This window comes from Notolepis coatsorum (genome assembly GCF_963971535.1).
Source record: "Notolepis coatsorum genome assembly, chromosome: 9".
Lineage (NCBI taxonomy): Eukaryota > Metazoa > Chordata > Actinopteri > Aulopiformes > Paralepididae > Notolepis > Notolepis coatsorum.
The window spans coordinates 70,131,713-70,157,610 of record NC_140173.1 but is presented as its reverse complement, the minus strand read 5'-3'; the positions used below and the strand labels follow the sequence as shown (position 1 = coordinate 70,157,610).

Sequence of the window (25,898 nt, the reverse complement as noted above, 5' to 3'; positions counted from 1 at the left end):
GTTCACCGCCCCCCCCCCCCCCTTCCTCCTGTCCTCGGCCGCGGCTCGGATCACGGACAGAAATCCCGCTGCAGGCGGAGCCCACCACGGATCACGACATCATGGCCCGCGGACGAAGAAGCAATGGCTGGAGGAGCAAGTGATGCGAGGGTCCCATGGCGGCGGGCTGATGCCAGGTCGGCGGCGGCGGCGGCGGTGGCTCCGCGATGGCGCTAGTGGTATATAGTAGTAGAGCTTCGACTCCTGTTCGGCTCCTCTCCCTCTCTATCTCTCGCTGCTCTTCTATCTTCTTCTCCCCCCTGGCCTCCACCCACCCACCCCCCACCCACCCCCCGCCCGCCTCTCCTCTCTCCACCACCTCCAGTCACGGGGAGCCCATATCTCCGGCGGTCGGATGGCAGCTATAGTCGGTCGGTCGACCCGGCGGCTCTCACTTGGTTCAGGCCGCGGGGGGGGGGGGGGAGAGATGATGGGGTCCTCGGCTCGGCCGCGGCGGGACGGGCTGGCTGTCTGTCTGGCTGCAGGGCTGCAGGGCGAGGCGGCGGCTCCTTGTTTCCAACACACACCGCTAGCTGCTGCGTGATGATGCCGCTGCTGCCGCTGTCAGGGCGATGGAACCGTCAATGGGACCGCAGCCCCTCGAGCGCGTGCACGGCTTCTTCTGCGACGGGAGCGCGCAAGCTTTCATTTGAGAATGGGGGCTCCTCCGCTCACCGTAAGAGGCGCGCGCGCACGCCAGTGCTTCCTCCTCCTCCTCCTCCTCCTCCTCCTCCTCCTCCTCACTTCTCTCTTCTCTCCCACCAATCATTGAGCGTGTTAGTGTGACGCGCGCCCCCTTTTTTTCTCCAATTTCGTTCCTTCCTTCCTTCTTTCCTCTCATCCTCTCATCCATCCATCCGATCCATCCACAGCACACTCGCACATCCTCGCCCCCCCCTCCTCCTCCTCCTCCCCGGGGTACCTGTGTGTGTCGCCGTGCTCGTCGTGATCAGTCCCTGGAGGGAGGAGGCAGAAACACAAGCTGTTCGTGTTGTGAATGGACTTTGGTTTGGTGCGGCCGCGGCCGGGTGTGTTTTGTATCGCTGTTGACCTGCACCGCTAGCCTATAGGCTATACCTATAGCTATACCCCACTGGAGTAGCTGTTTTTTTTATATATCTCACAGATATTAGTCAAAGTCTAAATATAAATCTGACCCAGTAGCCAGTGGATCCACATCATCACCGAAAAACAAACAAACTGAGAAATAAGTGAGGCAGAGAGCGACATATTATAATATATAATATATCTGGGCAGCGAGAGGTTTCAATACAAGTAAGTCAAGTCATTTATAAAGCACGTTTAAGAACTCAAGAGCCAACCAATACGATCATTACAGACGCGTCGACTCGAAACACCCGCTTGTTCAAAGTTGCCCCAAAAGGTTGCCCAAAATGTACTGTAGTATCACGTGCAGCGTTTCAGCACCATGGTCAGCGCCTTGAGTCAGGCTGAACAAAAGCAAGGACTCAAGGAGTCTATAAAACCAGCATCACACACAACGAGGAGATTATTCTAAAACTGGTTCTGGTTGGACGCGACCACAGCATGCAGACTGACCGCAAGAGCCTCTCCTGTTTGCGCCTATAGCTGCTGCTGTTGTTTTCATAAGTATAATGTGAATGTTTGGAGGTTATGTCCAAGTCAACAGGACGATTGACCTAACAGGACAGGATACACTATAAACCTATAGTGTTGTCCACGTTGTTATTGTCAAATTATAAGAGTGGTCGAGAGCACTCTTACCCAGATAAGAAACTCTTACCCAGATGATCCCAGATCAAAAAGGCTGGGCATGTTTTTGATTATTCACATCCTGACTCGAAGTTGCGTATCCACTCCGCAGAACCCTCTTCTACTCTGCCTATTTTAGTATTTTATCCTTTTATTGTGTCTGATGTCCTGCATGCCCTGCAAACATCCTAAAAGGCCTATTTTATTTTGGTCCTGGTACTATCTCAAATTGGCCTCTCCGATCTCTTTGTATTGCTTCAAACTAAAACTATCCAACCCCATGTCCATTAAATCTGCCCCCTCCATCGAGTCTTTTAAATCGAAATGCAAAACCCACCTATATTTTGGCCTCTGGCCCATGGACTAATAGTTGCCCAAATGTACTGTAGTATCACATGCAGCGTTTCAGCACCATGGTCAGCGCCTTGAGTCCGGCTGAACAAAAGCGAGGACAAACCTATACGTGTTATCCACGTTGTTATTATTGTCAAGCATAGACGTTTCTCAATCTAGTAGGGTATCTAAGGTCAGACGAGCATGATTATGTTACTTTGCTTTTTAATGTTAATTTTATGATTTTAATACAGTTTCAATATGCATGTTGAATCACACACGCGACATGTAAATGATATCCCTGAAGTCTAGCAGACTCCCGCGTGAGAAGTTTGCTGTATTCTCTATTCCGTGATGTTGCCGCGGCCCAGGAGAGACCGCAGCAGGGTTAGAGAGAGACAGTAGATGTGTGTAGTAGACGTGCAATATACAGGACTTTTATTTTGACATCGTGATGCGTCCATTTTCTGTGACGTGTCTCGATAGACGTCGCTTCCCTGCCGTGGTGGGGCTGTGCTGTAGATCGCAGAGCTGCTTTTTATTGCACAAGGATCCTCGGAGCTCGGACGATTCATTTGATTCTGGTAAACAACTAGGCTATTTAACAAGAATAGTATACAACATGTGATTATATAGCCTACATAATTATAGACATGATGATCGCATTAGCCTATATACAATGACTGGTCTGCGAATCTTTTGATTTTGCACTGCGCGGACCAGCTGTAAATGAAAGGTGTACCAGCAAGAGAACTGTAGCCAAACAAGCGAAGTATAGTTGTGAAAACTGTGGAGAGAGTCGAGAGACATTTACACATTTTCATTCTTATTTGTATATATATATATATTTTTTTTATATGATCATAATATTCTTCATTCTCCATTTTGGAAGCTATATCGGCACGGCACCTGAAGTATAATATCCTCCGGTCAGGAAACCTGCTCAGTTCCAATAGACTTGACTTTTACTATAATTATAGTCACTAAAGTGCTCTGGGTCTAGAGACCCCTCCCCCTACTTTTTTCTTCAAAAATAATTAATTACATCATAAGCAACAATAAACCTTTGATTATTTGTCTACTTTGAAACATTCGTTTAACAATCCACCAGTGCTTATATAATGTAATCGATAACTGTAAACCTTGAGAAACAACATGGTAGTGTTGCCATTGTGTAGTGTGATGTGTGCTTGAATTGATTGATTGATTGATTGAAAAGTTTATCAACAGATTGCAGAATGGGTACAGTACAGTACAGCTCAATACATACAATTGTTAAGGGGATGCAGACCAGAGAAAGACTTTCGTCTTGTTTACATCAGGGTCCCCCATTTTCAATTCATCATAACATATATGACATCTATACATTTATGACATACCAGATTTGCAAATACAGTACTGTTTGTGATACAAAAAGTGTCCAGAAAAAGAGTGTATATACATTTGACGTAGAAACTGTACATTGGAGGAGGTTGGGTAGGTGGGGTGGGGTTGGGTGGGGGGGGGGGGGGGGGGGGTTGGGTAGGGGGTTGGTGGGGGACACTGTACACTGTACATTGGAATACTGACAATGTACAGTGCCGGGTGGCATTGTGGTATAGCATGTGGTATAGCATGAGCCTGCGTAGCCCAAGGTTGGGTGCTATAGTGGTGGTGAAGGAGGGAATTTACACCATACTAAGTGCTTTGATTGTCTAGAAAAACACTATATAAATACAATTAATAATAATAATAATAATAATAATAATAATAATAATAATAATAATAATAATAATAATAATAATAATAATAATAATAATAATAATAATAATAATTATTATTATTATTAGAATAATGGTCTGAATACAGGCTGGAATAAATCCCTGTCTGAGCTGACTACCTCAGCCCCCTTGTCTCCTTCCCTACACCCTTTTTTTATTATTTTTTTTATCCACTTTTTCTCCCATTTTCTATTTTTCTCCCATCCCAATTTTTCATATCGTCGAATTCAACCCTCCCCTGTCTTCGAACGTTGTTTCTTGCCTCCCACAAGCTGGCTGCAATGTGGACTAAGTCATTCATAGCACGAGTCCCCTCCGATACTCGAGGTAACAGCCGTCGCATCTTTTCACCTGCGCGGCTCGATCTTTCAGCGTCGAGGGTCTGGGCTTTTGGAGGGGCCCCGCCCCCGTCGCTTCTTGATTATACTGCGCAGGCGCACCAACCGACCTGTAGGAGTCGCTGTCCACAACGCCCGATCCCCACCCTTCAGTTTCCCTCCCCGTAATACGGCCAATGTGTATTACTGTGGACGACCAGCTAAACTGAAAGCAATGTGGAGAGCGGGGCTCGTTCGAGCCCAGTCTCCAGCATTCGTTGCGAGCGCCTTGCCCACTGCGCCACGTAGCCGCCCCTCCTTCCCTACACCCTTAATGTAAATGTTAATGCACTGTTATTACAGATGTGTTGTGCTTTCAAAGCCACATGAGGCTAGAGCTCTTGTTTTTATTGTAGAGTATAGGCTACAGCACACATAGGCTGACTTCATCTGTGCGCTCCTCCAAACCCCTTGATCATATGCATAGATTTGGGGGGGGGGGGGTTGCAGGGGACATGTCCCCCTCAATATTGTCCCCCTAAAATAATATAGAAATAATTTGAAAGACACCCCCCCCCCCCAAAAAAATAGGTAAAAAAAATAAGTGTGTCAAAATCATTTATATATCCTTCTTAAATGACATATTAACCAACACTTTCAGACACCCCTACAGGACCATACCATCTCAGGCAGACGTGCCTCTCACTCACGTTCAGTCAGTGGCAGTTGATATGTGAATCTAACTGAATTTTAATTCACAAATCAACTGTTTCTCCTGCCACCACCTGCTAGGTCCGCTACTGTTCCTAATTTATGCAAATGACATGTCGTCAGCTTGTGACTGCAACTTGTTCCTGTTTGCGGCCGACTCAGCCCTGCTGGTCTCTGACAAGAACAAGTTACAGGTTGAAAAAACCCTCAGCTCGGAACTAGGCAAAATCTGCATATGGCTCGCTGATAACAAACTATCATTACACATGGGCAAAACAGAGTCCATTTTCTTTGGTTCAAATAACAAACTCAGTAAGACCGACGGCTTCTCAGTTACAGTGGGTGACAATATTGTCACAAGGAAAGAAGATATTACCTACCTGGGTTCCATCCTAGAGGCAAATCTTTCCTGTGACAAAATGGCATCCAATGTAATAAAAAAAGTCAACCAACAAACTCGATTCTTGTACCGGATCTCCTCACTGGTAAACAAGAATACCCTGAAGACTCTGGCAGGAGCACTCATTCAAGGGTACTACGACTATGCTTGCACCTCATGGTACCAAAGCACCTCAAAGGCGCTAAAAACAAAATTACAAACATCTCAAAACAAACTGGTCAGACTACTGCTTGACCTTACTCTTAGAACCCACCTCACCCCTGCCCACTTTGACAACCTAGGATGGCTTAGAGTAGACGACAGAGTACAGCAACTTGCAATGGGCCTGGTCTACAAGATACACTACACGACCAAGGTACCCATGTACATGTCAAAATACTTCCCAAAGGTCAGTGAATACCACGATCACAACACCAGAGGGAGCTCCACAAATCATGTTAAACCCAGATTCGGCTCAAACAAGGGACTAAACACGTTTAGCAATTATGCCACATCAATGTGGAACGCACTACCCAAAGCTGTAAAGGAATGTGAATCACTACCCACTTTCAAAAACACTCTAAAAAAACACCTACGGGAGACTGCAATTCGAAACTGGCCCCTGTAAATGTCCTAACACAACCCCCTCTAATGTACAGTAAAAATGTCAATATTCCAACTTCCAATATTCCAACTTGTCAATATTCCAATGTACAGTGTTGCTTGTACAGTTGTACAGTGTCCCCCACCCACCCGTCCTACCCAACCTCCCCCCCACTCCTACCCAACCCCCCCCCCACCCAACCACCTCCAATGTACAGTACCCCCCCCACCTACCCAACCTCCTCCAATGTACAGTTTCTACGTCAAATGTATATACTTCTTTTCTGGACTCTTTTCGTATCACAAACAGTACTGTATTTGCAAATCTGGTATGTCATAAATGTATAGATGTAGCAGTACTGTCTATCTGTATGTCATGTATGTCATATATGTTACGATGAATTGAAAATGGGGGACCCTGATGTAAACAAGACGAAAGTCTTTCTCTGGTCTGCATCCCCTTAACAATTGTGTGTATTGAGCTGTACTGTACTGTACCCATTCTGCAATCTGTTAATAAAGTTTTCAATCAATCAATCAATCAATATCTAACACTATTTTACCTGTTATCTCTCTCCTCAGTCCATCCCGGGTTGATTGACATGCTGCCAGTGGTCGTGGTCCATGGAGGGGCGGGACATATCCCTAAAGAGCGGGCAGAGTTGTCCTCCGCGGGGGTCAGAGCGGCGGCCCGGGGTGGGTACGCGGTCCTGCAGGGGAGTGGCAGCGCCGTGGACGCGGTGGTGGAGGCCGTCACGCTGCTGGAGAACAACCCCGCTTTCAACGCCGGTAAACAATCCACTGACACACACAGGGGATAAATCGAGTCCCTACAATCTGCTGAACACAATAGGCCACATATAGCTTACTGCAGGGGCCAGGGGACTCTCGACCATGGCCCCATTTTTCATGAAACACCTTAACCCTTTCAGTGGGACTTGCGTTGCTAGGGAACAGCTCAGAGACCCAAGTTTATGTCCCCGTCACAGTATTTGCTAATGTAAACTACTAACGCGTCGGTCGCAGTCAACCAGCACCTGCTAACGGGTCTGACCTTTTAGCTCAGCTGGTTAGTGCAGCCGCCTGTATGGATCATATATGGTCCCAGGTTCAAATCCACTCGGTTACACTAGTATCCATTAGCCGACAGGAAATGAAATGCACTCCGTTCTACAATGTTTGGTTCTGCTGACAAGTTGAAAACCGTCTATATACAATTTCACGTGTGAGATAGAACTTTGAGAAGTGAACATTCTGATGATGATTGTGATGATTGAGCGCAACCCCATTGACTTTGTATCGGTCTGTTGGCTGAACTATCTGGAGCCTGCATGAGGAACAGCAGGAGTTGTGGTGAGAAAGGTCTGTTGGCTGAACTATCTGGAGCCTGCATGAGGAACAGCAGGGGTTGTGGTGAGAAAGGACTGTTGGCTGAACTATCTGGAGCCTGCATGAGGAACAGCAGGGGTTGTGGTGAGAAAGGACTGTTGGCTGAACTATCTGGAGCCTGCATGAGGAACAGCAGGGGTTGTGGTGAGAAAGGACTGTTGGCTGAACTATCTGGAGCCTGCATGAGGAACAGCAGGGGTTGTGGTGAGAAAGGACTGTTGGCTGAACTATCTGGAGCCTGCATGAGGAACAGCAGGGGTTGTGGTGAGAAAGGACTGTTGGCTGAACTATCTGGAGCCTGCATGAGGAACAGCAGGGGTTGTGGTGAGAAAGGACTGTTGGCTGAACTATCTGGAGCCTGCATGAGGAACAGCAGGGGTTGTGGTGAGAAAGGACTGTTGGCTGAACTATCTGGAGCCTGCATGAGGAACAGCAGGAGTTGTGGTGAGAAAGGACTGTTGGCTGAACTATCTGGAGCCTGCATGAGGAACAGCAGGAGTTGTGGTGAGAAAGGTCTGTTGGCTGAACTATCTGGAGCCTGCATGAGGAACAGCAGGGGTTGTGGTGAGAAAGGACTGTTGGCTGAACTATCTGGAGCCTGCATGAGGAACAGCAGGAGTTGTGGTGAGAAAGGACTGTTGGCTGAACTATCTGGAGCCTGCATGAGGAACAGCAGGAGTTGTGGTGAGAAAGGACTGTTGGCTGAACTATCTGGAGCCTGCATGAGGAACAGCAGGAGTTGTGGTGAGAAAGGTCTGTTGGCTGAACTATCTGGAGCCTGCATGAGGAACAGCAGGGGTTGTGGTGAGAAAGGACTCGAGCGATCAACATAGAACTTTGAGAGCTGAACATTTCTAATGATGATATAGCAAAATGGTCATTGAATTCTCAAATTCCAAGATGTTGGGAGAGGGGTTAATACTATAGACCACTGCACTTCCGCGTTACATTGAGCTCATGGGAGCGAGGGCGGGGGGAGAAAATGAATGAATGTGGATGAGAGCCTTGACATTATTACATGCGCAGATTGCCCACTGGTGAGTCTCTCTGGATTGTCCAGAGATCTAGGTTTATCAATCTGCGCATGCAGAGTTCGGGAGTAGGTGCGGAAAAGTGACTATAGATTGACCGAGAAAGTCCTGATCGACTGGGATTGTTCTCTTCGTGTTGAGGAGACTCAGGCGTATAAAGGTCTATTGGATCATGTCTCCGGCACCCCCACATCCGTAGCTACAACCACAAGGCTCTCATCCACATTCATTCATTTTATCCCCCCGCTCTCTCTCCCATGAGCTCAATGTGACGCGGAGGTGCAGTGGAAACGCAGCTCAGACCATTATGTGCCATTTCTGTCTACCTTCCCTTAAGTGTGCAAACTGCATCCATGCACTGGCTCCTCCTATACATTATAAATAGCATGGCGTCAGGGACGCGCAGTTATAGCAGTTGTATTTATTGAAAACAATAGAAGGAGTTCAGGGGAGGTAGTTTTGAATATATAGTCAATAGCTCCATAATTCACTCTTTACATTTTCATAACTGACACTGTTTTCTTTTGTATGTTTGTTTGTTTGTTTGTTTGTTTTAAAGCCGCAGTGCGGAACCTGTACTACTGCAATAGCTTAGTGGTTATTATATCACAGCTAAGGGGCGTAGCTCAGCCCGATGTGAAGCAGAGATATAGCTGTGATATAATAATAACCATATAGCTGTGATATAATAACCACATGTGATATAATAACCACATGTGATCAGTGATGCCACAGATTACTTGTAAAAGTAATCCGATTACTGATTATTGATTACTCCTTTAAAAAGTAATCCAAGTTACTTTACTGATTACTTGATTATCAGAGTAACTTAGTTACTTTGAAAGTAACTAGGTTACGAAGTCGTCGTCGTTCCCCCAACCGTTTTTTTTTTAAACGCTTTATTGAAAGTGCATAAATTGTTTTTAACTTGTTTCTCTGCACATAACGTAAATTGTTAAACTAGTGCTTCAGCTTCTGTACCATCAAGTATGGTAAAGCAACAGTCTATGATGCTCACAGCATTAGAGCAGCCAGCCAGTGGTTTTACAAAACCAGTGTATATCCATTCACATCTAACAAATGCAGGCTGAACTATTCAATTATATCAACTGTAACTATTAAATTGTTTTTATAAATGTCTCTCTATAAACATACAATCAGTCTCTCTTTAACATGTAAATTAACTGTAAATCTGGCAAATAAGAGCTTTTGCTCTGCCACCATCAAATATACATTAATCAAAAGGGAAAGAAACAATCTCTCTCTTTTGCTGTTTGGCTGGCCTCCGAGTCCTCCTGTACCTAGTCGAAGCGTCGGCTAGTGAATGAATGAATGAATGAATGAAAACTTTATTAACAGATTGCAGAATGGGTACAGTACAGTACAGCTCAATACATACAATTGTTAAGGGGATGCAGACCAGAGAAAGACTTTTGTCTTGTTTACATCAGGGTCCCCCAGTGTTGTGATTCCAGATGCTTTCAATGCAATTGGATGTGCTGTTTTTAGCGGTAGACAGTATTTTGTTTCCTCCGCATATGAACATGAAGTAGTGACTGAGGCTATACGAGCGTTTTGGGATGGAAGTCTGAACAGAAACTCACTTTTAATTTTGCCAAGCGTTTTGGGGTGGAATTCTCCGACGACGGAGCCCTGCTGTCACACGATTGGCGCATATGTCACATGACGTGCTGTGAAGACCCGCCCTACTCTGCCTCTGATTCGCAGACTGTGGATGGGGAATGTGATTGTACCAAAGCAGATGTCACTCACAGACAGAGTGTCCAGTCACGCCGCGGGGACACATTATTGTGTAACCCTTTCACTGCCACACTACGTCACTCCCAAAAGAAAAACAGCTCAAAATGTATTTTTGACTGTCGAAAACGAAATAAAATACTGCATTCCACCTGCATTATGAATTTATGATGAGATAGTAACGAAATAGTAATGCACAGCCACTTGGACAAGTAACTGCAATCAGATTACTGGCTTTTAAAGATTAACGCGTTAGATTACTATTTTCGGGGGAAAGTAATCAGATTACAATAACGCGTTACTTAGTAACGCGTTACCGGCATCACTGCATGTGATATAATAACCATATAGCTGTGATATAATAACCACATGTGATATAATAACCATATAGCTGTGATATAATAACCACATGTGATATAATAACCATATAGCTGTGATATAATAACCACATGTGATATAATAACCATATAGCTGTGATATAATAACCACATGTGATATAATTTTTTTTTTTTTTTTTTTTTATTATTGCAAAACAAAATTATTAAAAGTCAGTACTCAACACACAATGCATAATGAAACTAACAATTAAGGTGGCTAAAATGACATGCAAGTACAGAAACAGAAAACAAAAAAAAGTATATAATAATATTTTACCGTATACAGTGTATATCCAACGAAATTACCAATTATACCAATGTCTTATACAGGATATACCCCTAATACCTATTATCTAAAACCCTACACACATATGCTCCAGCTCGAACCCCCCCCCCCTCCCGGACCCCTCCTTGGATAGTACCTCCATTATCCCTCACTCCTAACCAGACACTACCATTATAAGCTAGCTTTTATTCTCTCCACCACTTCTAACCACATTGACATTTTGGATTCGTTGAGACCCAGAATTCTTGCTGTAGATATTTCTTGATAAATCACATCGAGATATGTAAGAAACCAAACCTTCCGGCACATTTTTTCCGGTTGAAACCAGCGTGATGCGATCAGTTTTTTAGCTACTGTGATACCCGATAAAACCAATCTCTTTAGCTGTGGATTTACTGCAAACTCAAAAACATCATTCAATAGTAATACAGAGGGGTGTACTGGTATATTCCAAGATACGAGTTTTGATAATTCATCTTTCCAGAATGCCTTAACTGGTGGGCAGTCCCAATACATGTGCATAAATGTCCCTTTGTCTCCATTTGTACATTGGGAGCATTTTAAGTCTTGTTTAAGACCCATTCTGTTCAGTCTTATAGGAGTCAAGTATGTCCTGTGAATATAGTTAAGATTGATTTGTTGATGGTCCGGGTTCCTTGATGTAAGACGGACATTTGCCCATGCTCCTTGCCAATCAAAGTCACTTTCCAGGTCTGGTATATCCCTCCTCCAGACAGAGTCTAGTTGGAGGGTTTCATACGAGGACGTTAGTAATTGATAATAAAAACCTGATACAAAACCTCTCGATGTCTCTCTTTCATAGAAGAATTTGTGGTATCTGTGGTGTTCAACTGGTATGTCTAATGGAACACCGTGAGACTTCAAACATAGCTGTAACTGTAAGTAAAAAAGCCATGTGGACTCGGTGAGATTACATTTTGTGCATATCTCTCTATAACTACAAAAACCCTGGTTGTTAAAAACATCCCCTAATGAGTGTATGCCTTGCTCTTCCCATATAGGGAATCTTATAGGACGTTTTTCAATTAAGAGTGCATTGTTATTGAATAAGGGAGTGTGATTGTGCCATTTTTGTGGGTTAGGATATTTTTTTTGTGTTTCACGCCATATCCGGATCGCATGGGTAATTATGGGGCCAAATTTCCGCTCACAGTGCTTGATTGGTAGTTTAGTGTGTGCTATGTCCTTCAGTCTATGTGGGGCTACTATGTTTTCTTCCAATTTTCTCCAGGATACTAATGCTTGGGGATCAAACCATATTGTCAATGGTCTTAATGTGTACGCCTTAAAATATTGGAAAAAATCTGGAACTGCCATGCCACCGTCTGCTTTATTTCTCTGTGCGGTGGATCTTTTTATGGTTTGTTATTCCAAATAAATCTGTATGTGGAGGAGTGTAATCTTTTCCAGTAACCCTCTGGAGGGGGTAATGGTAGCATTGAACTGATGAAGTTGATTCTAGGTAGTACATCCATCTTAACTATTGATACCCTTGCCTGTACTGAGTTTTTAAGTTTTGCCCACCTGTCCAGGTCGTCTTTGATTTTGTTCTGTATTTTTGTGTAATTGTGCTTCACCGTTTGTCTTATGGTGGGGAATATTTCCACACCCAAGAATCTAAAATGTTTTACCATAGGTATCTCACCTGGGAGGGTTGTATCTTTTTTTGCATGGGTGTTAAGTGGAAGGAAAGCCGACTTCGGCCAATTTATTTTAAATCCCGATAAATCACCAAAGTTCTCAATCAACTTGAGTAGATGAGGCAATGTGGTGTTGGGGCTTTGCATGAACAATATTACGTCGTCCGCATATAAACAAATTTTATGTTGTGTGCCCTTGATTACGATTGGTTCTATGGATTGGGATTGTCTTATATATTGTGCTAAAGGCTCTAATGATAGATCGAATAGTCCGGGACTAAGAGGGCAACCCTGTCTGGCTGAGCGTGATACCGGAAAGATTTTGGAGATGAATGTACCTGTTGTAATCATGGCCGATGGGTCTTTGTATAATACTTTAATCATATCAATGAATCCTTTTCCTAACCCCATCCTTTCTAGTACTGCCCATAGATACGACCATTCCAGCCTGTCAAAGGCTTTCATAGCATCCAGGGACAGCATTGCCTTAGGTATGGTGTCGTCCTTGTCTGCATCTAGTACGTGCAGTATTCGTCTTATGTTATCAGTGATCAGGCGACCTCTTATGAAGCCAGTTTGGTCCGGATGAACTAAAGACGTCATATGCTTTTATAATCTGATGGCTAATACCTTAGAGTACAGTTTGACATCGGTTCCGAGGAGGCTTAAGGGTCTGTAACTACCGCACTCGGTGGGGTCTTTGTCTTTTTTGAGAAGGACTGAAATGAGTGCAATATTGTCGTTTTTATGGAAGCTCCCCTCCTTGACTGAGTATAAGATCATATTTAGTAATAAGGGTCCAATTATGTCCCAACAAGAAAGGTACATTTCTGATGGGATACCGTCTCTTCCAGGAGTTTTACCATTTTGCATTTCGGATATGGCCTTCTTGAGTTCCTCTAGTGTGATCGGTGTTTCTAACTGTTTAGCGTCATCCTCTGAAAGTTTAGGGAGAATAATTTGATTAAGATATGTGTCCATTTTGTTTTGATCGAAGGTCGTTTCTGATTTATATAAGTCGGAGTAGAATTCTTTGAATGTATCGTTTATTATTTTGGGGTCTGTTTCAAGTACTTGTTGTGCTCTAATGATAGTTATATCTGCAAATTTTGCATTAATTCTTAATCGCATGGCTAATAGGTGACTAGGTTTAGAACCTTGGGAGTACTGCTGTTGTCTTGTGCTGCGTATTTGCATTTCCGATTGTTGTCTGTATATGGCATTGATCTCTGTTTTTAGTACGTTAACTTGATTTTCTAGTCTAGTTGAGTTGTTGTATTTTAAAGAATTAAATAACGTTGAGTAAAGCGTTTCCAGTTCAGACAGTTTTGTGCATTGATTCTTGCGCATTATGGAGGAAAATCTATCAGTGAAATCCTTGATCATACCCTTTACCGACATCCATATTATTCTGGGGTCTTGCACCGAGTTTGCATTCTCCCGTAGGAATACAATGAGAGCTTCTTTGAGTTGTGTAATGAATTCCTTGTTATTAAGCAGCATCGAATTAAAACACCATCTTGGGGCCCGGGAAGATAGTATACCAAATGTTGCATTTAGGAGTAAATAACAGTGATCTGATAGTGCATTGGGTGTCATTTCCACTTCATATTTATCAAATAGTCTCGGGGATGCAAAGACATAATCAATTCTGGATAATGTGTTATGTCTCGCCGATCGACAAGAGTACTTTTGGGTCGTGGGATTAAGTGAACGCCATAAATAATTTACACCTGTAATCTTTGACCAATCCTTTAATGCTTTAGATGAAAAAGGCGAGGTAAGATTTGTCCATCCTTGGATTCCAAATGGCATTAAAATCCGCACCTATTATAAATGAGTAATCGGGATGGTTTAACATTTCATCGGTTAGTGTAGTGAAGAAACCCTCTTTGTACAAATTTGGGGCATATACCGCTGCCAACGCTATTTTCCTGTTATTGTGTACAATCCTAGCTATAGTTATACGCCCATCCGCATCCGACCATACCCCCTTTAATTCAATATTTAACTTACATCTGACGACTATGGCTACACCTCGAGTTCTCGTACCAAAAGAAGAGTGACTAATATTATGATATGTGTTATCCGCTAACGTATCTATGTCTTCCTCTAAAATGTGCGTTTCGCTTAGTAGAGCCACGTCCACATGTTCTTTTTTCATCAGTGTGAGCACGCTTTTGCGTTTGTGTTGTTTGTTTATCCCACCAGTGTTCCATATCATTATATTCAAACTAGCCATAATCTATACATGTTTTTGTGTAGTTTTTGGTAATGCTTCTGGAGTGCGAAGCTACAATAGATGAACATCCAATTATTGAGGTCCCGTTGAGAGCCGAGCTTAAAAACATATATATATACAAATAAAAATCCCCTTTTTTCCCCTCACCCAGAGAGTCGTACAGGCCTGTGTTCCAAAAACACATCCTCTGCATATGACTCCCTCCCTTAGGCCACCGGATTGCCCAAACTGAGCTTTGTAATCCTAATCTTCCTATGCTAATTGCCATAGGATCTAACATTTTCATTCTAATTCAATAGAATGTCGCTTTTGGTCTTGCGCCTTCCCTTACTGTAATGAAATATTATGAAAAATGAAAAAAAATAATAATACACTTTCATCGATATATTCATTTGAACCTTCTACTAACTTATGTAGGAAACATCAGAAAAAAGGAAAAGATTGTAGAGAAACATTAACACCTTAATAGGAAGAACAATGGCAAAGAACAATGTAAGATAAAAGAGAAAAAAAGGAGTGAGAGATAGAATAAAACTCAACGTGGAGAAGCCACTAGAACAGAATTGAGTAAATAGATAAAAGAGAAAAACAGAGACTTTTAGAGCTACAATGTGCCAATCTCTACATCAGTGGAGTGATTATTTAAATTATTAGAATAACCTTGTTGTGCTCATACGTTTAGGTGTGGTTGATTTTTTTTTAAAGTCTTATTAAGGCCTGATTAAACTTCAGTCAATTGATCATATGCTTATGCTTATACACACCGGATGTTAATGTTAGAGTTGCAGGCCTTCGTTGTAATGGTGCATTATATTCTAGAAGGTTGTAGAATACACTAGTATATACTAACAGACTGCTGTTATGTTCCAGAATGATCTTCCTACCCAGGGTTCATGACTACTTGTATTTTCGGGATATTTCTGAGTGACCCAGAGCAGTCGAGCGATGAGCCCAGAATATTCCAGATTGTTCTTAGTGTCAATGATATATTCTTGTCTCCACGGAGACCAGAGGTCTAAAAATATAATGCATTACGAATCATATTATACACATTATGCCTTGGTGTAGCCGGCATGCATATCATCTGCTACTTTTGTTGAGCCCGGATAAAGTCATTCTAATACTGATATACACAGAGAAAGATAGAGATGAGAAGGCTTATCTGTTGATAGACAGTGTTTCGGTCTGCCTTGGGGGTTCTGCTCCATGTAGATTCCAGTATTCCTCGGCTTCTTTAGGCGTGTGTAATCCTAACCTACGGCCGTCACTGCCCACGATCGATAATAGCACCGGGTATACTAGCCTTGGTTTGAGGCCAGACTTGAACAATTTCTGCATCACCTCCTTGTAGGGGAAACGCTGAGCGATGGCCTCTTTGCAAAGATCCTCGTAGATAAATATTGGGTTTTCACCATGTTTCAGCTTTCCCCTTTGGTTGCGAGCAATTTTGATGATGTCATCTCTTATTGCCGTCTTGCGCAGAGTAACAATGATGACTCTTGGTCCGTTTCTTCTTTGATCCCGAGTACCGATTCTGTAAGCTTGGTCCACTATCGGCTCTGTGTTTAGAAAGTTGTTACCCAAAATCTCTGATAGCACTGTTGGAAACTTGTCGTCTGCGCAATTGACTGATTCATCTAGTCCTACAATGCGGATGTTATTTAGCTTGTAGTAGCGTTGGGTTTCGAGTAGCCTCTCCATCGCTTCATCTTTAACTTCTTGTATTTTCCTCCGGCATGCCTCTTCCACCCTTTTTATCTCCTTTGTTACCTCTGTCAAACCAACGTTGATGATGTTCTCGTTCTCTTTGACTGCCCGTGTAATTTCTGTCACCGTATTCTCCACTGTCGTGATTCGCATGGACTGTGCAGCGACCGCTCTCATAACCTCTTCGAGTTTAGCATCGATGTGTTCGAATTTAGTATCGATGTGTGCAACGTGTAATTTGAAAGCGACCATCTGTTCTTTCATCAGGATAGTCAGTGAGTTGAAGTCGGGTGGTGTAATTGCACTGCTTGTGTCAGTTGATGATATGGGTGTAGTGAGGGATCCGATGGATTTGTTTGCTATTATCTTCTCAAAATCACCTGCTTTATCTCTCACGGTACTTTTTCCTGTTGTTCCTGTTATGTTGTCATCTATTGTCTCCCTCTCGGGGCCAGTAGTCGTTGGTCCCGGTGTATTCTCCTTTATATTCCCCTCGTCGGGGCTTGTCACCGACGGATCTGCCGCAGCGTCGCCTGTTATTTTTCTTGAACGTGTTTCAATCTGCGCCGTTGCAATTGCTGTTTCTTGTTTCTTTCCACTCTTTTTCTTATCCTTATCCATGTTGTCTTTTGATATAGTTAGTAGAAGGTCTTATCAATACATACGATGTGGTTTAATCTCTTTTGGTATTGTCCAAATAAGGTATTTAAACGAAATTAACGTTAACGGGAGCGGAGCTATAACCAAATGCGTGCGCTACATATTGCAGCTAAACCGGAAGTGTGATATAATAACAATATAGCTGTGATATAATAACCACATGTGATATAATAACCATATAGCTGTGATATAATAACCATATCGCTGTGATATAATAACTACATGTGATATAATAACCATATAGCTGTGATATAATAACCATATCGCTGTGATATAATAACCATATCGCTGTGATATAATAACCATATAGCTGTGATATAATAACCATATCTCTGTGATATAATAACCATATGCCACGGCCTGAAGTGAGCTGTTGCTTTTATAAAACGGGTACTGTAACTGAGGGGTACAATTCCCTGACTGTATTGTTAGATATGATACTTACTACCACTACCTCTTGTACTTTAGACTCTGGCCACCCAGTACTAGGTATAAATAATTATGATAAACACTCCCACCTGATGAAACGGATCCAACACAAATGTACCAAGTCGAAAGTCTGCGTTTAATAATAATACATAGCAAAAGGTATGTACAACGATCACTTAATTACATTTATGATTTGAAATAGTATGCACTTTTATGGCAAATGAGTATTCGTAGGTAGATCAATATCGAATGTCCAATCTCTGATTGCGCAGGAAGCAAATATACAACCTGGAATATTTAGGGAACAATAGCAATGATACTTGAATGATTATATAGCTGGATACACTAGGGGAAGGTTCCGACTGCTTGTAGGACAGCTGGAGGGGGGGGGTAGAGTCTGGCTGTATCCCGTCTGGCCGAGGGTATCCTGGGAGAGCCCACAGTCGTGCGACCCGGTGCCCAGCGATCCTCGATCCACAGATGAAAGCAGTTGGACTCTCTGTGGCCGGCGTCCTCCGGTCCACGATGGAGAGACGTGAGGCGACCTCGTCGTGTAGAGCGTCTCCTCACCTGTCGTCCTTTCCGGGGGGGGGTATTTCCAACACACCGCAGTGTTGGCCTTTATCCATAGAATAATCAAAGTACTCAAAGCATAATCCAAGCCGGGGAAGGCTAGCCGTCGTCGGTAGAATAATCCAATATACAGGTCCACTCGCTCTTTGGCCTGGAGCTCCTCGGGTGCAGCTTCACGTGGGGTCAACCACCCTGGATAAGCGTCCAGCTGATGCCCGAAACGATGGGGGTGCTGATTACTATAGAACTCTTACCGCACGAGGCACTACATATGAATAGACTATTATTAGCTTAATAGAATACGTCCAACTCGACGATATAGTGCCAAATATGACTATTCAAATATTAATATACACGATGTCTCAATGCCGATACTGGGCCGAATTGGCCTTACTGCCCACATGTGGTTCTCGGGGAGGCTTTTGCGTCTGTCACTCTGTTGGAGGGTAAGGAACTGGACTAAAAGAAAGCTCTACTTTAATAGCGCAGTATATATACGCACTATGAACAAATAGTACCATTAGTGGTGCGGTAGACATATTCCTACGCGGAACTAGGACTTGTCCATACATGTTGAGCGGTACGATTGAACCTGGTCTGAGGGGTATGGCGACCTGGCACCAAGGTCTCGTCCAATGGTAGAATGGAGACTATTATGGGATGTTCAGTAGACTAGAAGGGATATTCAATGCATATTGTACAAGGAATATACAAGGGATATCAGGGGATATACAAATACAATTAAATATATATATATAAATAAATATATATATTCGGTTTAATCTGATCCTTCAGAACAGCCGCCCCCTAATTTGTCCCAACCCAATTAGTTAAGCAGAGACAGATTAACCGCACTGTCCACCACTCAAGGGTTCGCTGTAAGGGTCAGTCAACTCACAAAGTCATAGGGTCATGGTCATCATCGATTGTGTCTGGGAGTCGGGGCAGTTCTATGAGCCTCGCCACAGGACGGGTGTAAATGCGCCCCTGGACGAGTACTTCAGCTGCTCGGACCTTGCCATCGGCACCGGTGATCACTTTGCTTACGCGGCCAGCCGGCCACATAGCTCTGGGTAGTGACTGGTCAATAATCATGACGACTGTTCCTTCCGTCAAATTGTCTCTCTCTTTTACCCACTTCTGGCGGGTCTGTAGAGACGGTAGGTAGTGCAGTAGGAAACTGCTCCAAAACTTGTCGGCTAATACTTGGCTGTACCTCCACATTCGTCGGCCGTTCGCTTCTTCAGGCCGGTACATTGTCTGGGGTAACGCGGGATCTAGCCGCCCCATCAGGAGGGTGTTGGGGGTGACTGGGTCGACATCTGCTACATCACTGGAGACGTAACCGAGGGGCTTTGAGTTCAATACTCCCTCAATCTCCGTGAGGACTGTCATTAGGACTTCTTCCGCCACAGTCTGGGCCCCAAGTACTGCGTACAGGGCTGTCTTTATAGAACGTACTTCTCGTTCCCAAGTTCCACCGAAGTGGGGTGCGTTTGGGGGGTTGAATTGGAAGTCAATCTGGGCTGGAGCGAGGTGGGTCTTAAGTTCTGGGCCCATAGCTTGGAAGCTCTCCCTCAGCTCTCTTTCTCCGCCTTTGAAGTTTGTCCCGTGATCGGACAATAATGTAGACGGTTTTCCTTTCCGTGATGTGAATCTTCGGAAGGCCATAAGGAATGAGTCTGCGCTCATGGTCGGAAGGAGCTCGATATGTATCGCTCTGGTGGTCATGCATTTGAATACAATACCCCACCGCTTCTCGGTGCCTCTTCCTTTCTTTATGTGCAGCGGGCCAAAACAGTCCATGCTTGTTGAGTGGAATGGCTTGTCGCCGAGTCGGAGGCGACATGGAGGTAGGTCAGCCATCCGTGGTATGCTGGGCTGCGCGCGCCACTTTCGGCAGTCTAGACAGGTTCGCTGGAAGCGTCGCACCGCCTCTCTTCCTTGAAGTATCCAGTAACGACGTCTGATTTCCGCGAAGACTCTCTCTGCTCCTGCGTGGTGTACATCCTCGTCGTATTTCTTTATAATCAGCTCTGTGACCTTGTGTCGGCTGTTCAATACGATCGGGTACTTAATGTCATCCGGTAAATTGGGGGCTCTCCGCAGGCGACCACCCACTCTGATGAGGGTATGTGTGTCACTCTCGGGGGCCAGATGAATCAATCTGCTGTCTGATGGGACAGGCTTTCCTCCCTGTAGACAGTCTAGTTCATCGGGGAACGAGTCTCTCTGGGCTCGTTGCAGTAGAAGCAGTTCTGCTTCCTCGTAGTCAGCTGCTGACATATCAGCGGGGGACTTAATCTCTGGGTGGTGCCGCAGGAATGTCCGTTGCTGCGCACTCTCTATGGTAATGCAATCGTCTATGTTGGGGTCTGCGGAGACAACAGTGCTCAATCCACAGAACATGGGTTTCTTATTCTCAGCCTCCTCGTCACTTGCTTCCCTCGGGGTGGGCGTGGGCCAATCTCCTTCCGGGAGCTTGAGGAATGCTGGTCCGTCACTGTAGATGTTATGACGGGTTAAGTCATCTAGGGACATTCCCCGGGTGATGACGTCAGCTGGGTTGTGTTTTGTATCAACATAGCGCCAGTTTGCTTCTCCGGTTAACTCTCCGGTTAACTCTTGAATCTCAGTGACTCTGACTCCCACGAAGACTTTGTATTTGCATGAATCCGATTTGATCCAGGCGAGTACTGTCGTGGAATCTGACCACAGGATTGTTCTATGCACCGGAATGGTGAGCTCACGTTGGATGAGCGTGGCTAGATGCGCTCCTGCGAGGGCTGCGCAGAGCTCTAGACGTGGGATAGACTGTTGCTTGCGTGGGGCTATTCTCGAGCGGGCGAGGATGAATGCTGTGTAGATCTCTCCCCCCTCTTCTTGGGCCCGCAAGTAGGCTACTGATCCGTAGGTGACCTCGGAGGCGTCACTGAAGACGTGTAAATCCATTTTACATGTCTCTGGCCTCACCGTGGGTGGGAAGTAGCTTCGGCGTATATTAACGCCTGGGAGTGAGTGGAGTTCCATCTCCCACTCTCTCCAGGTGGATGCAAGGTGTGCGGGAATGGGGTCGTCCCAGCCCTGGTCCTTGTCCCACAATGCTCGTACAATCATCTTTGCCCTGGTGGTGTACGGTAGTATACATCCTAACGGGTCATATTGTCGGGCGAGTGTTCTGTACACACTCCGTCTGGTGGTCGGTATTGCCGTCGACCTTCCCTGCTCCGTGGTCAGGGGTTTGTGTCTATAGTGGAGCGAATCTGTTTTGAAGCGCCACACTAGTCCTAGTGTCATCTCTTGGGCTTCTCCTGGGATTGTGGCCATCCAGGTCTCGCTGCTCGCTGCCTTGTCCTCGGAGGAGAGGCTGCGCAGTACGTGCGGGTCGCTGCTGGCCCACTGCCTGAGATCAAAGCCGCCTTTGATCAGAGAGGCGCGGAGTTTATGTAGGAGAGCCTCGGCTTCTTCCTGGGTCGAAACGCTTTGTAGACAGTTATCTACGTAGAAGCTGTTCTTCACACTGTGTCGGACCTCTTCGTCCGCTGCTGGGTCCTCTGCGACATGTCTCTGTAGTGCAAATGTAGCACAGCATGGGCTGCATGTAGTTCCGAAAGGGAGGACTTCCCATTGGTAGATGGCTGGGTGCTCATCTCCTGGCCTCTCTCTCCATAGGAACCGCAACAGGGGCTTGTCCTCCTCTACTAATCTCACCTGCAGGAACATCCCTTTGATATCCCCGCTGATAGCCACCTTGTCCTGGCGGAAGCGGAGTAGTACGCCTAGTAGGGAGGGGCCGAGTGTAGGACCGGGCAATAGCTCTTTGTTCAGATTTTGGGATCCGATCTGGTAGCTGCAGTTAAACACGATGCGGTCTTTGCCGTTGTGATGAACCTTGTGGTGGGGCACGTACCACGATTCAGTCGTCTGGTCGGCCTCTTTAATGTCAATCTTTGTGACGTGTCCCGCTGTGATGAGCTTCTCAATCTCAGCGCGGTATACACTTTCTTGGGCGGGGTCCTTGGCTAAGCGCCGCTCTGTGTTTAGTAGGTACCGCTCTGTGGCGTCTTTCTTTGCGTGAAAGGTAGGCATCCCTTCCCGCCGCAGGAGTGGCGTGGCGTATCTCAACACGCCGCTGACTGGGACTCTCTTTGTTCCCGTCTCGAGGAGGTTAATGGCGTAGATGTCGTCTTTAGAGTGAATGTCTTTCTTTTCGTTCTTAAAGGGCATTTGTTCTAAGGTCCATAGCCTCTCTACATGCTGCAGGAGTGCGGTGTCTCCCTCTGTGACTCGGGAGTGGAGACAGCTAGTGGCTGTGGTTCGGTTGAGAGATTTGGCGAGTGGGCCTTGGAGAGTCCATCCTAGGCGGGTCTCGACTGCTGCAGGACAGCCTCTGGGTCCGGTATGAACCCGGTCTATCGGGACAATGAGGTCTGCATGGTCGGAGCCTATCAACAGTGTCGGGGTAGCACCGTCTATGAGTGGGATCGGTAGCTTGCGTAGATGTACATATTTCTCCATCAGCTTGGCTACGGGGTATGTGTACCGCGAGAGTCCTATTTCTTGGCTGGTGAAAGCGTCTGTAATCCTGTACCGTCGCTCGGGCTGGCCGCTTGCTGCGATAGAGAATGAGACATTCTCGCCCTTTATCGTTTTCAAATCTCTTCTTATTGTCCGAATTGTCATTTGGTTTTCGCTCCCCCGCAGCCCTAGCTGGGCCGCAGCGGACGCGAGCAGAAGGGTCTTCTCTGACCCGTCATCAAGGACGGCGTAAGTGTCCATGACTTTATTCTGGTATCTCAATGTCACACGGACTACCTTTAAGAGCACTCTGGCTCCGCTGCTGCTGGCGGGGTCGATGTACATGACGCTTGCTTTGCTGCTGGATGGTGCGGGTGGAGGCCGCCATCTGTTACTGTCGTGGAGTATGTCCAGATGGGCTCCATCGCACCGACTGCACTTTTTCTTTAAGCGGCATTCGGCTGCCATGTGTGATCGCGTAAAGCGAAAACAGCGTCTGTTGGACTTTATCCATTGACTCGCTTCCTCCGCATTCATCTTGGGGAATGAGTCACATTGTGACAGCCAGTGTTCTTTCTCACAGTAGGGGCACACTATCTTCTTCCATCATTTAGTCTCCTGGTTCCTTCTCTGGAGCCAGGGGTGCTCCGTCCGAATGTATCTAGCCGTAAGCTGCTGACTTCTCTCGCCAGGAAGTCGGCTAGATCGAGGAGGTTCGGTTCGGGGCCATTAGGGTCTCGGTGGTCTCTCTGCCGCCTAAAGCGCTCCTGTCGGGCGGGCGGTAGCTTCTCCAAGATCCTCTCTACATTTGAGTTGGCGTATAGTTCATGCCTACCCTTTTCCCTCTGCGCTCCCAGCATCCCTACTAGGGACTGCACTCTGATGGACAGGTCGTCCAGTGCTCGATTGTCTGTTGCTGGGGGTAGGCGGTCGATGTGCCTGATCTCCTGGATCACGTAATCCCATATACGTCCATATCTCTGGTCCAACGCTACCAGCGCTGCGGTGTATGGGGTCGTGGAAGTGGCGTAGGCGAGCGCTATGTTGTGCGCGCGGGGTACCTTTAAATGCTTCAGTAGTATCGCGTATTTATGGCGTTCATCAATGACATCCACCAACATTGTCTCCAGACACATGCGGAGCTCCGTATACTGGGCCCGGTTCTCCTGGGTGAAGTCTGGTACCATAGGTGTGCCAATGTATGACGCGGATTGTTGATACATCGGCGAGCGTTGGGGGAGAGGCCTCCTAGGCGAGTCTCCTCCTGCTCCTTGGCGTGGGCTGGTACCGGCTGTGTACCATGGCCCGCTGGTCCAGGTGCTGTTCCTCGGTGCGGGTCGTGCGTCGTGCTCACCCGTGAATAGCGTCGGGGGTCTGTAGCGCAGCTCCGCGGGGGTATAGCCTGGGCTGTACTGGACCTCCTGGTCCGGTAGAGTACTGTGCTGTCGTCGGGCGTGGTTCTCCTCCTCTTCCTCTTCGTCTTCCGTTAGGTCATCCAGGGCTTGTAGTCTCTGATTTAGCCTCTCCGCAGTGTATGCTGCTCCTTCCCGGTGGCTGGGTCTCGCTTGGACCGGTTGGGGAAGGGGGTCTGCGGGGGGTATAGACCTCGTCTGTTGGTCAAGTTCAGGGTTGCTTACTCGGCTAGGGGATGCCGCCCTGGAGTGATGTCTAGACGAGTTCCTGGAGCCTCTGGTGGAGGGAGGGGGTGTTGTCCTTCTGATCAGCTGTTCTATTAGTTGCGCTTGTGCTCTGTCGCGCTCGGCTTCGCGCTTGGTGAGATCCGATTCTCTCTGGGCACCGGTGGCGGCGCGCTGGGCGTCGGCCCGGTCTCTTGCCATATTCTCTTCCATCTGAATGCGTCTTATTTCCAGGCGTATGTGCTCTTCTTCGCTCCGTTGCTGTATCTGCAATCGATCGCGTTCACCCTGGAGTCTATCGCGTTCAGTAGAGGCTTTCAGGCTGACGAGGAATGCCTGCTGTAGTGTCCTCTCTGCCTCGCTGGGAGAAGACGGTTGTATAGGGGAGCCGTCCCTTGGGGTACTCCGTGCGGAGTCTTGGAGCTCTATCTCCACGGTGCTCTCCTCATCTTCTTCCGTGCCGAGTTCTCTCTCGGTAGTGTTGTCTTCCTCCCGGGACTCGTCGGGGACTACTTCTTCGGTATTGGCGGGGTGTAAAGTCATGTCTGGTTCCCCCTGGTCCCCACCGTGAGCTGGGTCAGTTACGTTAGAACCCATAGGGGGCTCTATGGTCGGGGTAGCCTGGTCGTTAGGGTTAGACATAATTTTACTTTCTAGTTTTACCGCGTTTACTGTTGGTAGAAGACTAGGTTGTTGACTGACAGCGTAAGCCTCTAGGTACTGAGGGAGCTGTCGTTTGCGCCGCGGGCGTTGTTGGTTAGGAGGATCGTTTCGTGGAGTGTTCATCATAGGCCATTTTAATATTAATAACACTATATTAATATTACACTGATTACCCTCCGGCTCGAAGGACCAATTTTAACTGAGGGGTACAATTCCCTGACTGTATTGTTAGATATGATACTTACTACCACTACCTCTTGTACTTTAGACTCTGGCCACCCAGTACTAGGTATAAATAATTATGATAAACACTCCCACCTGATGAAACGGATCCAACACAAATGTACCAAGTCGAAAGTCTGCGTTTAATAATAATACATAGCAAAAGGTATGTACAACGATCACTTAATTACATTTATGATTTGAAATAGTATGCACTTTTATGGCAAATGAGTATTCGTAGGTAGATCAATATCGAATGTCCAATCTCTGATTGCGCAGGAAGCAAATATACAACCTGGAATATTTAGGGAACAATAGCAATGATACTTGAATGATTATATAGCTGGATACACTAGGGGAAGGTTCCGACTGCTTGTAGGACAGCTGGAGGGGGGGGGTAGAGTCTGGCTGTATCCCGTCTGGCCGAGGGTATCCTGGGAGAGCCCACAGTCGTGCGACCCGGTGCCCAGCGATCCTCGATCCACAGATGAAAGCAGTTGGACTCTCTGTGGCCGGCGTCCTCCGGTCCACGATGGAGAGACGTGAGGCGACTTCGTCGTGTAGAGCGTCTCCTCACCTGTCGTCCTCTCCGGGGGGGGTATTTCCAACACACCGCAGTGTTGGCCTTTATCCATAGAATAATCAAAGTACTCAAAGCATAATCCAAGCCGGGGAAGGCTAGCCGTCGTCGGTAGAATAATCCAATATACAGGTCCACTCGCTCTTTGGCCTGGAGCTCCTCGGGTGCAGCTTCACGTGGGGTCAACCACCCTGGATAAGCATCCAGCTGATGCCCGAAACGATGGGGGTGCTGATTACTATAGAACTCTTACCGCACGAGGCACTACATATGAATAGACTATTATTAG

The 25,898-nt window shown here is 46.1% G+C and overlaps 1 protein-coding gene across 1 annotated transcript in view; it reads left to right on the top strand.

Moving 5' to 3' along the window:
- Positions 1-2,619: 2,619 nt before the first annotated feature.
- asrgl1 (asparaginase and isoaspartyl peptidase 1) overlaps positions 2,620-25,898 on the top strand; it is a gene marked incomplete at its 3' end in the record, with an annotated part of 69,941 nt that continues 46,662 nt past the window's right edge. The window contains exons 1-2 of the mRNA XM_084321005.1: positions 2,620-2,690; positions 6,459-6,665. Of these exons, the coding sequence (XP_084177131.1) occupies positions 6,479-6,665 (187 nt within the window). The 5' untranslated portion in view covers positions 2,620-2,690; positions 6,459-6,478. The remainder of the gene's footprint in view (positions 2,691-6,458; positions 6,666-25,898) is intronic.